The sequence below is a fragment of the Crassostrea angulata genome, chromosome 6, assembly GCF_025612915.1.
Source record: "Crassostrea angulata isolate pt1a10 chromosome 6, ASM2561291v2, whole genome shotgun sequence".
NCBI classification, from domain to species: Eukaryota; Metazoa; Mollusca; class Bivalvia; order Ostreida; family Ostreidae; genus Magallana; species Magallana angulata.
In genome coordinates, this window is record NC_069116.1 from 59,093,833 (window position 1) to 59,106,959 (window position 13,127).

Consider the following 13,127-nt stretch of genomic DNA (forward strand, 5'->3'; position numbering starts at 1 on the left):
GTAAAAGATAGATAGATAGATAGATAGATGATAGATATGATAGATAGATAGATGATAGATAGATACATCTGTAGACAGATAGATAGATGATAAATAGATAAATCTGTAGATAGATGATAGATTGATACATCTGTAGATAGATAGATAGATAGATAGATAGATAGATTGTCATTAACCACCAATGCTCTCTGGACACCTCAAATCCTTTCAGATATCACAGCATAACAGTCTGTCTTATTTTTCAAGATGATGGAATTGTCGAATATATTACCGACTGAAGATCATTTATATGTACATGTACTATACAAGTTCAATAATTTTGGCGTTTATAAGAATCAATCAAATATAAAACCTTTCAAGATAAAATTTATTACCAACTGAAGATCATATACATGTATTATACAAGTTCAATAATTTCGGCGTTTATAAGTATCGATTAATCATATATAAAACTTTTAATGATATGTTTGAATTGAACAGTAGAGAAAACTCTTAATGTTTATTTGGACGCTGGACGCCTTCTTCCAGTCGTTGGTAGCGGTTTCCGCGCTTGCTGCGCAGGAAAATCACCAACAAAATCGTGGTGAATAAAACGCAGAAAAGCGTGGCAGCGACAGAGGAACCGACGATAAACGAGACGTGACTTGCAGAAACACCATGAAAATCAACGGTCTTTCCGGTTGCCATAGGGTCATCTTTGCCAAAGAAGTTTCCGTTGTCTGAGGATGCAGTTTTATCGTCTGTGTTTTGGGAGCTAGCGTGTTGAGACGCGAGCAGCGATTCCATGTTTAGGTTTGTGCCGTCGTTGACAATCCACCCAGCGACTGTCCCGTTAAATCCGTTAAACGTTGCGTCCACGGAGTAGAGCTGAGTCCATTCTTGTCCGTCATCGCTCACCAGGAAATCGGAAGTTTGGTTTGTTTCCAGAGGTGGTCTCATGAATGGGGGTCTGTGGACCGAAACATAGGGACTAGCAGGGGTGGTAAGTGGCCTGGTACAGTACATCAAGTCACACTCGTTCTCCGTTGTAGCTAGATGCTGGCTGTATCCAGGAGGACAAGATTTAAAGGTGTTAAGAGTCGTATCCAGTCCATTTGTGACTGGATTTCCGTTCTGACAACTGTAAAAACCAGCGAAAGGCATAGAATATTTCTCTCCGTTCTCAAAATCATTTGTCACACAGACGCTTAAGTCTTTTGCTGTCTTGATTGGGTAGAAGTACGGTGGACAATTTTTCTGCTGTGTAACTGAATTAGAGATGGCATCTGAAAAGATGCCTCCAAATAGGAATCCAGTTGGAACTGCAAACTGTCCTTTTGCTGCACACCAGTAAGATGTAAATGTAGCCGAACCATAGAACATTTCTTCGTGGCATTTCGACCAGAAAACCATATATTTCGAACACACCTTTCTTGTTTGAGTAAAACTTTCATGGTCAGTGAAAAGAGGAGTAATATCAAATCCTTCAGGACAAGAAAAATCCCCTGTTAAGGGGTTCTTTTCTAAGTTTTGACATACGTTAGGGATTTCACCTGACTCGTTGCAATGCTGAAACATGCCACCAAAAACCATCCCGGTAATGTTGTGAGAACAAGAGCCATCGTCTACATTGGCATAGTAATTAAAATTGGGCGAGTCACGGTCCGTGCAGCCTTTGTGAGTGTTGTACTTGTAATAAGCCTTGATTGCTTGGTCAATCTGAGCAGCTAGTTTATAAACAGTTGACACAGGGATGTTTGGGAAGAGTTTGGGCTGAATAAAAAAGGAAAGTGGATCTCCAGACCGGTCAACTGCAACGAGGTTGTCTTGGATTCCATCCACCCAGTCGTTGATGCTGAAATTGGCCGGTTTGTAGATAGGTCCACCATACGTGTTAACGGAGGAATGCGTGAGAGCGCTGTAGTATTTTTGCATCGTTGTACTATCAACCGTCCCAGTTCCACCAGCATGGAAAAGATCGGAGCTGGCAACTAAAGATAACTGGTACCGATTGATGGAAGAATCCTTTAGTAAACTTCTATTAATGTGGTCAAGTTTAACTATCGCAGCACCCGCGTCTATGCTGGTGACAACGTGCGTTCCAAAATCCCTCACAAGGAGCTGGCTCTCATATTTGGCAGAGGCAGTTCTATTGAACTGTATATGTTGTGCAATGCTGGAGACGCGAGCCATGAATGACGGATCCAGAGACATTATAGGCTGCAATTTTGCTGAATATTGCACATACCTTGCTTTTACTTTCATTGTCACAGAATCATCGTTCACTTGGTGACCCTTGACCCCCTGGAAATCTAACGAAAATTTCCCGTTTATTGGAAGGTCATCAATGGAAATGGAGCCGTCTAAGTTAATGCTGGCAGCCGTGTCAGAAGAATAATTCATCCAGTTGTTAATCAGCTGGGAGTAGAGTTCGACTTGACTGGACTTGACGGGAATAGCGAATACTCCGTTTGGTATCAGATACTGGCCATCTTCTGTCATTTGACATAAGCTGTAATTGCGGAGGATAACCCGACCGCGGATTTCGTTTTTAAGGTTATCCCATCCGTCCCCGGGCAGAACCTCGAAACCGAATATAGACGCATTCTTTGGTAATTGGCACTTCGATGCGTCTTCCAAGCCCCATGCAACCGAATTCAACATTACGACGGCAGCCAACACGAAGCTGCTTGTGCTCGCCATTGTGACCAATGACCAACTGTTGACTATCAAGATGAAGCCGAGATACAGTATACTAGTAAACAGAGATACCAGTGACTGATTACATTGTTGACAATGAAAGTTCACGTGTTTTCAATAACAATACACACGTTCATCGTTATCACAGACATTTCAAAACTCGTAAATCCTCATAAAATGCAGTCCCTGACAAGCACTCCTTCAATCGATTTTTTCACATATTTTCTTGAGACAGTCTGCGTGTTAAGTTTGCACCAAGCATTTGATGGAAAATGTGCTATTTAAAACCACAAGATCTTATTTAATATTTTAACTCAGGCATGCAGCTGACGCGTGTCAAGGTCAGGTATATACAAATAGACCGAATATAATTGGGCTCATATTATCGGCATAACGAACTTTGGATTTATACTGCTTGTAAACAACGAACATGGCGGGACGTTTCGTTGTTGTATCCGTAGCAATACTATTTTTGCCACAATGTATGCCTTCTCCTATAGACTGCCGGAGAGCTAGCCCGGATGTGATGGTATTCGAAGTTTTACCCGGAGGAGGGTGGGACAACTTGAAAAACGAAGACCGCGCTAGAATCGTCTTTTACAATTATTCGGACTGTGGAATGACTGAGGATGGCCGATATTTTATCCCAGACAATGTTTTCGTTGTTCCCGAAAAAGCCAGTCAAGTCAAAATTTACTCTGAGCGAATTGACCATTGGATGAATTTTACTTCAGCCACATCAAAAACAATCAACGTTGGAGGTCAAGCAAAGGTGGCTGGATTGTTTTCAATCGGAGGGAAGTTTTCATCGGAATACGACGAGGTAAAGAGTAACCAGGTTAACGACAACTCGTTTACTCAGAGAACCGGGGCTCGATATGTTCGCTACACATCTAAAATCCAACCAAACCCTGTTCTTGATCATGGATTCCGCTCCAAGATCCTGTCTATCGCCAATCACCATTTGAACGGAAGGAAGAGGTACGCAAGGTATGAAAGTCAATTACTAGTCAGGGACTTCGGCACCCATGTGATAACCAGCATTGATGTTGGTGCATCTATTTTCAAAGTTGACCAGTTGAACAACTCATTGTCCACAAGCTCTAAACTAACCAGATCGCAAATCTCTGCTATAGCGGGAATTTTTTTCTTTGGCAAAGGAGCAGGAATTGGCCATACGTCAACTGTCACTGACCAAATGATCCAGCAGTATGCCACCAGTCAGACCCATTCCACGATCTTCACGTACGGTGGACAGCCCTACAAGCCTGTTAACTTCAGTATCAACGACTGGGTGGATACGATAGGGAACGACTTGGTGGCGACCGACAGGTCGGGGGATCCGCTGCACTTCTTAATTACAAAAGAACAGTTCCCAGAAATGCCGGACTCGATTCGAGCTCAAACACATGATTCTATTGAGGCTGCTATATCGGCTTACTACAGATTTAATACGTATAAGGGCTGCACAGACATTAATTCGCCCAACTTTAACTTCAATGCTAATATTGACGATGGAACTTGTCAACCACCAGGCAAAAACATGAGTATTGGCGGTTTATACCAAAACTGTGTGTTCACTGGTGACACCGATAACTTATGCGATGATCTAACCTTAAAAAACAAGAAAACTGGGGATTTTAACTGTGGCGAAGGTTACAAATCGACATTACTTTACCAGGGTAATGTAACCAAGACCGAAATTCGACAAGAATGTGAGAGTTACATGGTTTTCTGGAAAAAGTGCCATGATGTCGTTTATAGGGGCGAAGCGTCGTATTCAACGTATTGGTGCTCTGCACATGCGGGCGAGGCCCCGCCAAATTCGGGGTTTCTTTTTGGCGGAATTTTTACCAAAACCGTCTCAAACCCTGTCACCAAGTCCCAGAGCTGTCCGCCCTATTACCAGCCCACAATGATAACCTCGGATATGTTTGTTTGTCTGTCTGACGACTTTGAACTTGGGCAGAGATACTCTATTCCATTCGCTGGTTTCTTCAGTTGCCAAGAGGGAAATCCCCTTTCAAACCAGTATTTCTCGCCGACATTTACGTCCAAGTCGTGCCCCGGGGGATACAGTCAACATATCGGAACTATTGAGGATGAGTGTGAGATCAACTACTGCACCCTGGCCAATTCTTTCTTCGGACAAACAGCAATGCCCGTACGTTTCCCGCCATTTGTTCACAAACCCAATGAATGGAACGCAACTGGAAATTACATAATAAGTGACGAGGGTCAGAGTTGGAGCACGGTGTTTGAAGTGCCAGATAATTTCAGTGGATTTAATGTTGAAGACAAAGGCTGGATTGTAAACTCCGGTGATACGCTCAACGTTCAAAATCTTCTGGACAAAAGAAACAAGAAACACGGAGAGTTGTAAAAATAACAAATCCTTCAACTTTTTTTGAATTTTTGATAATTAATTTTTAAATCATTATGCTTGATGTGAGTTTTATATTTTATATAAAGAATTGTTTTATTGTTTGAAAATGATTTTGTTGCCTAATTCCATGAAATAAATAAACTTCAAGTTGACATAACACAGTTTATTGTCATCATAGACTAGTGCCAAAAATGTGCATATATACATAGTAAATCTATTTGAGAAAACAAAGTTTTCAATATCACTCGTTAGAAGATGACATGTCTATTTATGTTATTAATTTCCCACATTTTCATCCAGGGGCCAGAAATCAGCGTGTCGAATCCCTTCTCCGGTTTATCCTCCTACAAAAGAGAGCTGTAATCAATGCCTTAAACCGTTACTTGACGGATTTCATCTACAACTATTTACTCGAATATCCTCTAACGTTATCTATTCGGATATCCTCTACCGTTACTTACTCTGAAAACCTCTACCGTTACTTACTCGGATATCCTCTAACATTACCTACTCTGATATCCTCTAACGTTACCAACTTAGATATCCTTTACCGTTACTTACTCAGATATCCTCAACCGTTACTTACTCGGATAACCTCAACCGTTAATTCCTCGGATATCCTCTAACATTACCTACTCTGATATCCTCTAACGTTACCAACTTAGATATCCTTTACCGTTACTTACTCAGATATCCTCAACCGTTACTTACTCGGATAACCTCAACCGTTAATTCCTCGGATATCCTCTAACATTACCTACTCTGATATCCTCTATCGTTACTTACTCGGCTATCCTCTAACGTTACCTACTTAGATATCCTCTACCATTACTTACTCAGCTATCCTTTAATGTTATCTTCACGGATATCCTCTACCGTTACTTACTCGGATATCCTCTACCGTTACTTACTCGGAGATCCTCCACAGCTTTCAGCTGGACTTCCGTTCTGTCTACTGCCTCAAAGGTCGCCCAGTCAATCACGTGGTTAGGCTCTTTTTCTGTCCGGAAAACAATGTGGTTTTTCAGACCATGGAACGCAGGAGGCTTGTTTGCATCTTGCCATCTGAGATCCATGGACCATCGAATCTTGTTCGTAACATTGGGCAAGCTAAAATATACAATAATCACAAAATAATAATAGAAAATTTAAAGAAGTCTTATCTTCTGATGCCAAAGATGCTGATATTCTTACCTCTGATGGGGTATGACATTGCTGAATAGAACCATTCCCCCGTATGGAACATCTACTACTTGAATGTCCTTCTCTAAGTCCACATCTACATGTACATAAGTAAACAAAATACAAACTTTGAAGATTTTTGAGTTTAGTCATACTTTTTGAGTTCTAAGTTGCAAGGTACTGATATATGAGATTCAGCACATCGCGGTGTATAAGGGTTGTTAAAAGTCCTACCGAGGGTATTCTTCATTTCGCTCTCGTCCAGCATGATGTACCAGGTTCCCTGCCAGCAGCAGGTGTGGTCAGCAGTGCGCCCTGTCTTCTGTCCGCGACGTGCAAACTTGTCAAAAAGCATCAAATGTGTTTACAAACCCGACTGTACAGTGAACATACACTTGATATACAAACCGGTCAAATAAAAATATTGTCATTAAACCAACCGTATAATACCACTTAAATTTTTTAAATAATACAATTGTTTTGATCAAAACTTTTTACAAATCTCTGGCAAAATATGATGCTTTAATGATACTATATATCAAGTGATTTATTTTTGTATATTGAGTATACCTGTAGGCCACCATTCTGCTTATTTGCATCCACAAACGGTATCCAAGCCGTGGGTATCAGCTGCCGGTACGCATCCTTGTCGAAGTAACCGTTATCTAAATCAAACACACACGGGATCAATGGACAAACGAACTTGTATTTTGACATGTGATTAGATTTGCATTGCATTTACTGAGATGGGTAGAACATAAAATTTCAATTCCCTTCGTTGCCACTCAAGACAGCGAATCGGCGGTTTGCTTTAAAAACTCCTATTAAAGAAAGTGTAATAAATTACTTAACCTTTTTATGTTATCTTTGCGAGTTTTCCTCACGATAAAGAACAAATTATCTATTTAGCTACATTGTACATGTACCTTTGTGCCACGGCAAAACGATGTGCTCTTACTTAAAGTATTTGACCATGAATCCTAGAAAAGTGTGAGGAATCAATAGATTATTTTGTGTGTGTGGGTTTACCTTGCGTAGTTTGCGTGGTTACCTTGGTGCCACGGCACGACAGTGGGTTCGTGGTTCGGAAGCTTGGACCGGATGTTGTACACACAGTTGCCTGCAATGTTTGGTCCTATCAGTTGTTCAACTACGTTCAACAGGCGCTCATTCGTCCAAATGTTCTTCATTGCCTTATTAAAAAAAACATCTTTTTGTCAGAAGAAAATTGAGGAAGTGTACAAAAAAAAAACCCCACAAAAATTCCATTCATTGTTATATCATGGAGTGAAATTTGAGTAACTGTTATCTATTCATAAATATACCTTTCCCTTTGTACAAGACAATAATTCACTTCAGTTATAATTGCTTAATTACTTTATTAACTCTTACACCTCACCTTTGATTTAATTGACTCACTCATATTGAGGTTTTACTCTATGACATATGTCACTCGTGCTTAAGTGCTAATTTCTATTGTTTTCAATTCTTATTTATATTGTGTTATACACCATTGTCGACAGAGAGGGATTAGGTTTCGGATTGTTCGGGTGTAGTTTTTGGATTCCCAGAAATCACCCATACCGACCTAAAGTTCAAATAAAGTGCTTTTTACCATCTAAAGCATTTTAGTTTTATTGTCGCCGGATATATAGAATCACCTTATTTTCCCCGGTGATAGTTTGGTGGAGATATCCTAAGGGTATTTTACCCGGGACTGCTACATATACTTTGTAGCAGTTAGATCCTGCGTACCAGCAACCGAGCGAGTTTTCCAAGAGCATCAACAAACGCCGATAATACAACCCAAGAGCAGAAGATTCAACCGCCTTTTACGACCATATACCAACGTCGCTGCTTTTCGAATTTTGGACATCCCAGGACTTGCACGGACATACTCTACGCCTGGATTCCATCCAGCATGTAACAAGAGCGGGATGACGTCATCCTGCGAACACTTGTTCTCGTTCTGTGTGTTTCGTGTGTGGATTTCTTTGCCATTATGCTAATATGTTCTTTTAAGCGACCGATTTATTGCATTCGAATCCTAGGAATATTTTCCTGGTGTGGGGACCGACGACAAAGATTCGTTTTAAATATGGTTCAGCCCAGAATGCCGTGTTGCAGTTGTGGATCTCCGCAATGTAGAACACATTTTGCATATTCCGGCCAAGACCTAAGCAAACGACGCTGAGATACAGACCGCACATTCCCTACAAATCATTCCGATGATTTTTAGACGGGGACGTCTCATTTTTCGAAGCGCGAGGGAATAATCATGGAGTGAAATTTGAGTAACTGTTATCTATTCATAAATATACCTTTCCCTTTGTACAAGACAATAATTCACTTCAGTTATAATTGCTTAATTACTTTATTAACTCTTACACCTCACCTTTGATTTAATTGACTCACTCATATTGAGGTTTTACTCTATGACATATGTCACTCGTGCTTAAGTGCTAATTTCTGTTGTTTTCAATTCTTATTTATATTGTGTTATACACCATTGTCGACAGAGAGGGATTAGGTTTCGGATTGTTCGGGTGTAGTTTTTGGATTCCCAGAAATCACCCATACCGACCTAAAGTTCAAATAAAGTGCTTTTTACCATCTAAAGCATTTTAGTTTTATTGTCGCCGGATATATAGAATCACCTTATTTTCCCCGGTGATAGTTATTTGCAAATATCCTAAACGGTTCCATCGCTTTCGCACTACTTTTGAACTACGATCTATGATTTTTTTTTCATTTTTCTGCCAACTGTTTTTTGTCATTCCTTTATATTAAGCTTTTGTTCTTTCAAATACTAGTAGGCATCCACTTTTTCTTTCTTTCGACAAAAACTGTGAAAATTACCGATCATATTGCCTAGTATGAAATATGATCGAAATGATTATGGGTACAATGGCTGTACAAAATTTGGAAAACTCGTATATCAAGTCGTTTTGGTATCAGCAAAAAATCAACTGGTCGCGGTGTGAAAAAAAATGAATCTAGAACTGCATTATTCTCAGAGAAGTTGTAGAAAAAACTATAAATCAATATCGTTGGTGAGAACATGCACATTTTGTCAGAGATGATTTATAAAACAGTTTCAGACACTCAATAAAAGGCATGAATCAATTTCAAACACAGGGGTCATAAAAGAATGAGATAATGTTTTTCTGAAAATATCACAAATAAGAATATGTGCTAAAGTAAGTACAATATTTTGGGTTTTGGGGCAATAGTGCAGACATAACTTAAAATCAAAATAATGCTAAAGAATGAAAAGAAATCATGGTCTATATTCTACTTAACATGTTTATGGGCTGCGGTTAACCGCGACTACTTACTAGTATTGTTTTCAAGGGCGTTGAACATTTTTAATAAGAATTCTGAAAAGAATACACTCTTTGATCCCTCAACCAGGCAGTCAAATTTGAGGGCGTCTTATTTGTGCTCTCACCCGATTAAGGTTCATATTAAAACTTGACATTATTGCTGTTACCTCACAGTGACTGATTTTCTTTATTTAAAATACAACTTTCCACGTAAATTTGTCTAAACAGATTGTATTAAGGAGTTCGCATGGTTTCCATGTAGATAACCTGTACTGTTTCTATGAATCAACCTAGTGCTGGTTTGTGGCAATACAAATCAAGCATCTTAATGCTGCTCAGACCTTTTAGTTTAATAATGAATAGACCAGTAGATATAATATATAGAGCAGCATATATACCAGTGTATATAATAGAACAATTTGAGATGTGCACCGTTCATCGTTATAGTTACTGTAATCCAAAGAAGCATTTACGGGTAAAAACTTTGCAGTTTTCTTGATTGATTCAAATTTAACACGCCTCTCATTTACTATTTTGTTTTTATTCTAAATGTGGATTTTCATCTCCAATGATAACTTCTACGATTTGCTGTTTTACCAAGGTGGTATAGGATGGCGCTGCTGCATTTAAATTGTACATGTGCCATTTGAAATTTCATCAACAGTGGAAATTCGTTTCATTAATAGTTGTACATTGCTTTAGAGGCAGCAAGAGATCTGAATTACCTGGGGAAGTACTTGGTTTTTTATCACCAAGATGGCTGCTCCTGGCCACTCTTTGTCAATTTTCTGCAGTCGTTCGTGGAAAGGATCGCAGTCTTCGTACAAACCTTGATAAATAAAACAGATAGTTTATCCATAAACATCTCCAACTGTTTTGCTAGGTGTAAATGCTCGATTGGTTTTCGCGGAGACTTGATGTGTAGATCCATTTTGGTTATTTCTTAATATTTGCAAATACCCGATAACAATCTTGCGGATACTATCCGGATATCTATGGATAATCGATGGGTATACATGTAAGTTGACTTTTACTCCAGATAATTCAGGAATACCTATGATTTGTCACTCATACAATTGTGCATGCACAATTACTGCAAATTTACTGAAACTATGTATTTTAAGCTTCTTACAGATATTTTCGTAACTCGTGGATAATTTCGGATACAAAATATATTTTAACAGTCACCTTAAGATTTCTATAAAAAATGTGGATTTTACAGAACATCTTTTGATATTTACAACACATCTGCAGATAATTTCTGGATATTTACGGATGGATACAATTCATTTGTGGCTAAATTCTGGATATTGACGGATGATTATATTTGTACCTACTGGATATTTGCGGATAGCAATACTTTAGTGGATACTTACTTGATAAACTTTACGGACGCTTACAATTCGTTCGTGTATAAATACATTGACTAGATAATTACAAGCATCTGCTTACAATACATTTACGGATACATACTGGATATCAACGGATGCTTACAATATTTTGTCGGATTCTTACGGGATATTAACGCTTAATATTGTAGATTTGCGGATACTTACTGGATATTTTGCCGGCTTTGTAGAGACGCTGAGCTACATCATCGACAAGTTTTTCTAAAGCTTTCTTACAGGGTTCCAGCTCACTGGGGGAGAAGAAATCCTTCACAACGACATATCCCTAAAGAAACATATGGGAATTAAATTCAATTGATATTGATAAAGTGTGTCAACAAATGTTGTCTATTACTCGACTTTTTTCGAATAAAAAAGCAATACTCGAATATGCTTGCTTTCTAGAAGTATGCTATTCAAATATATTTTATTATGTTTATAAATAATGAATAAACTTCGAATTCGTTTTGCTGAATCAAAACAACAATGTTCCCATAAAGTTGAAAACACGTGCATTAAAGACCCCTTTTCAACTTTATGGGAACATTTTTGTTTTAATTCAATTCCGTGCAAACCCTTTTTCCTAGTACTTATGAACTTTCGACAAACAAGGTCCCATTTGCAATATCAATCTGTTTTATAAAAGAATTAATACAGTTAATTAAACAGACGATTTAGAAAGCAACCACAACAACTCAAAATAAAACACTTTCAATAGCTTACAGTTCGAGAAAACTGAAGCAGTATAATAATCCCATATTGAATCAGGGCAAATCTCTACTGGGGCGAAACAACCTGTTACCTTTTGAAGGTCTCCCTATCACTGTCAGAGTGGCACTTGTTTGTGTGTGTAAAATAAAATGAACTTGCGTATTTGTATACAGCTATTATGGTGAAAATGTGCACGGTAAATCAACGATATTTTCTATGCATGTGAAGAGATAAAACAACACGAAACATAAAAAATTATATAATTCTGTGAAACTGTGATGAAAATCAAGATACGATAAAGTCATGTAGTAAGACATACATGTACCATTTTACTGGTCGCATAATGATAACATCGATAGCATTTCTTACCTCTTCAAAAAAGCGTCGGATGTCCTCCTCTGGAAGCTGACCTGGTTTTTTCTCCTTGGGCTGAGGGGGCATGGCCGACAGGTTGAAAACCCCCGGGAAAGCTTCGTCAGAGTGTCCAGGGTAGGGGCCAGGCATGGTGGGTGATTGTTTACGAGATGACCCGGTTATGAATATCGGTGGCAATCAAACCTTGGACCTCGGAAGGCGGCCGATATATAAAGTGCGTTTTTTTATCTACAGTATACGATGGCTGCTACATTATGGGGCGCCGTTTTAATATTGTTGAGGTATATTCTGATATAAAATGATATTTTGATATCAGAAATTCGAATTCTTGATATCAGAAAATACAATCCATTTTTATATTAAACAAATCGATTTCGTGATATAAAAATAACACATTTTCTGATATCAGAAAATCATTTTCTGATATCAAGAATTATTTTTTTGATATCAGAAAATACAATTTTTTTTTTTATATCAAAAAATGTTTTTTGATATTAATAATTCGATTTTTTGATATCAAAAAAATTATTTTCTGATATCAAGAATTCATTTTTTTTATATAAAAAATCAACTTTAATTCTTGATATCAAAAAATCTTTTTTGTGATATCGGAAAATCATTTCTTAATATCACGAATTCGAATTTATGATATCAAGAAATGATTTTCTGATTTCACAAAGTAGATTTCTTGATATCAAAAATTATTTTTGATATCAATAATTCGAATTATTGATATCAACTATTTATTTTTTGATTTCATAAAATACCTCAAAATATTACAATCTCGCTTCATACTATATAGGGCATGTACTATAAGATGAACAAGCATGCAAGTCAGATCCTCAAAATATAGACTTAGCTCTAAGCAAATATAACGTTTACGGTTATATATAATCGATAGTCAATCTCAAGTAATCCTTGAAGAATTTGTATTGGAGGCCATCTCTGTCACTACATTTGTTTAAGCCTTAGATTTGGTTAAACACACAATTTAATGCTGCCCTGGCTATGCGGGGAATTATTACACGAAAGCACTAAGTCGTGCCGCAAGCGGGAATGGGCTCTAAATCATAGTAATTA

The 13,127-nt window shown here is 38.2% G+C and overlaps 3 protein-coding genes across 3 annotated transcripts; 1 reads left to right on the plus strand and 2 right to left on the minus strand.

The window, feature by feature from the left end:
• Positions 1–492: 492 nt before the first annotated feature.
• Positions 493–2,682, minus strand: LOC128187647 (macrophage-expressed gene 1 protein-like). The gene has a single exon (XM_052858055.1). The coding sequence runs from the start codon at positions 2,680–2,682 to the stop codon at positions 493–495; it is 2,190 nt and encodes a 729-aa protein (XP_052714015.1).
• A 294-nt stretch (positions 2,683–2,976) lies between these two features.
• LOC128188287 (macrophage-expressed gene 1 protein-like) lies at positions 2,977–5,222 on the plus strand. The gene has a single exon (XM_052859247.1). The coding sequence runs from the start codon at positions 3,110–3,112 to the stop codon at positions 5,060–5,062; it is 1,953 nt and encodes a 650-aa protein (XP_052715207.1). The 5' UTR covers positions 2,977–3,109; the 3' UTR covers positions 5,063–5,222.
• On the minus strand, positions 5,214–12,247 carry LOC128188288 (uncharacterized). Its single transcript, XM_052859248.1, has 9 exons — positions 12,042–12,247; positions 11,130–11,247; positions 10,299–10,402; positions 7,299–7,440; positions 6,818–6,912; positions 6,482–6,587; positions 6,260–6,344; positions 5,977–6,175; positions 5,214–5,409 (listed from the first exon to the last, which is right to left on the minus strand). The coding sequence occupies exons 1-9, from the start codon at positions 12,174–12,176 to the stop codon at positions 5,314–5,316; spliced, it is 1,080 nt and encodes a 359-aa protein (XP_052715208.1). The 5' UTR covers positions 12,177–12,247; the 3' UTR covers positions 5,214–5,313.
• Between the last annotated feature and the right edge of the window lie 880 nt (positions 12,248–13,127).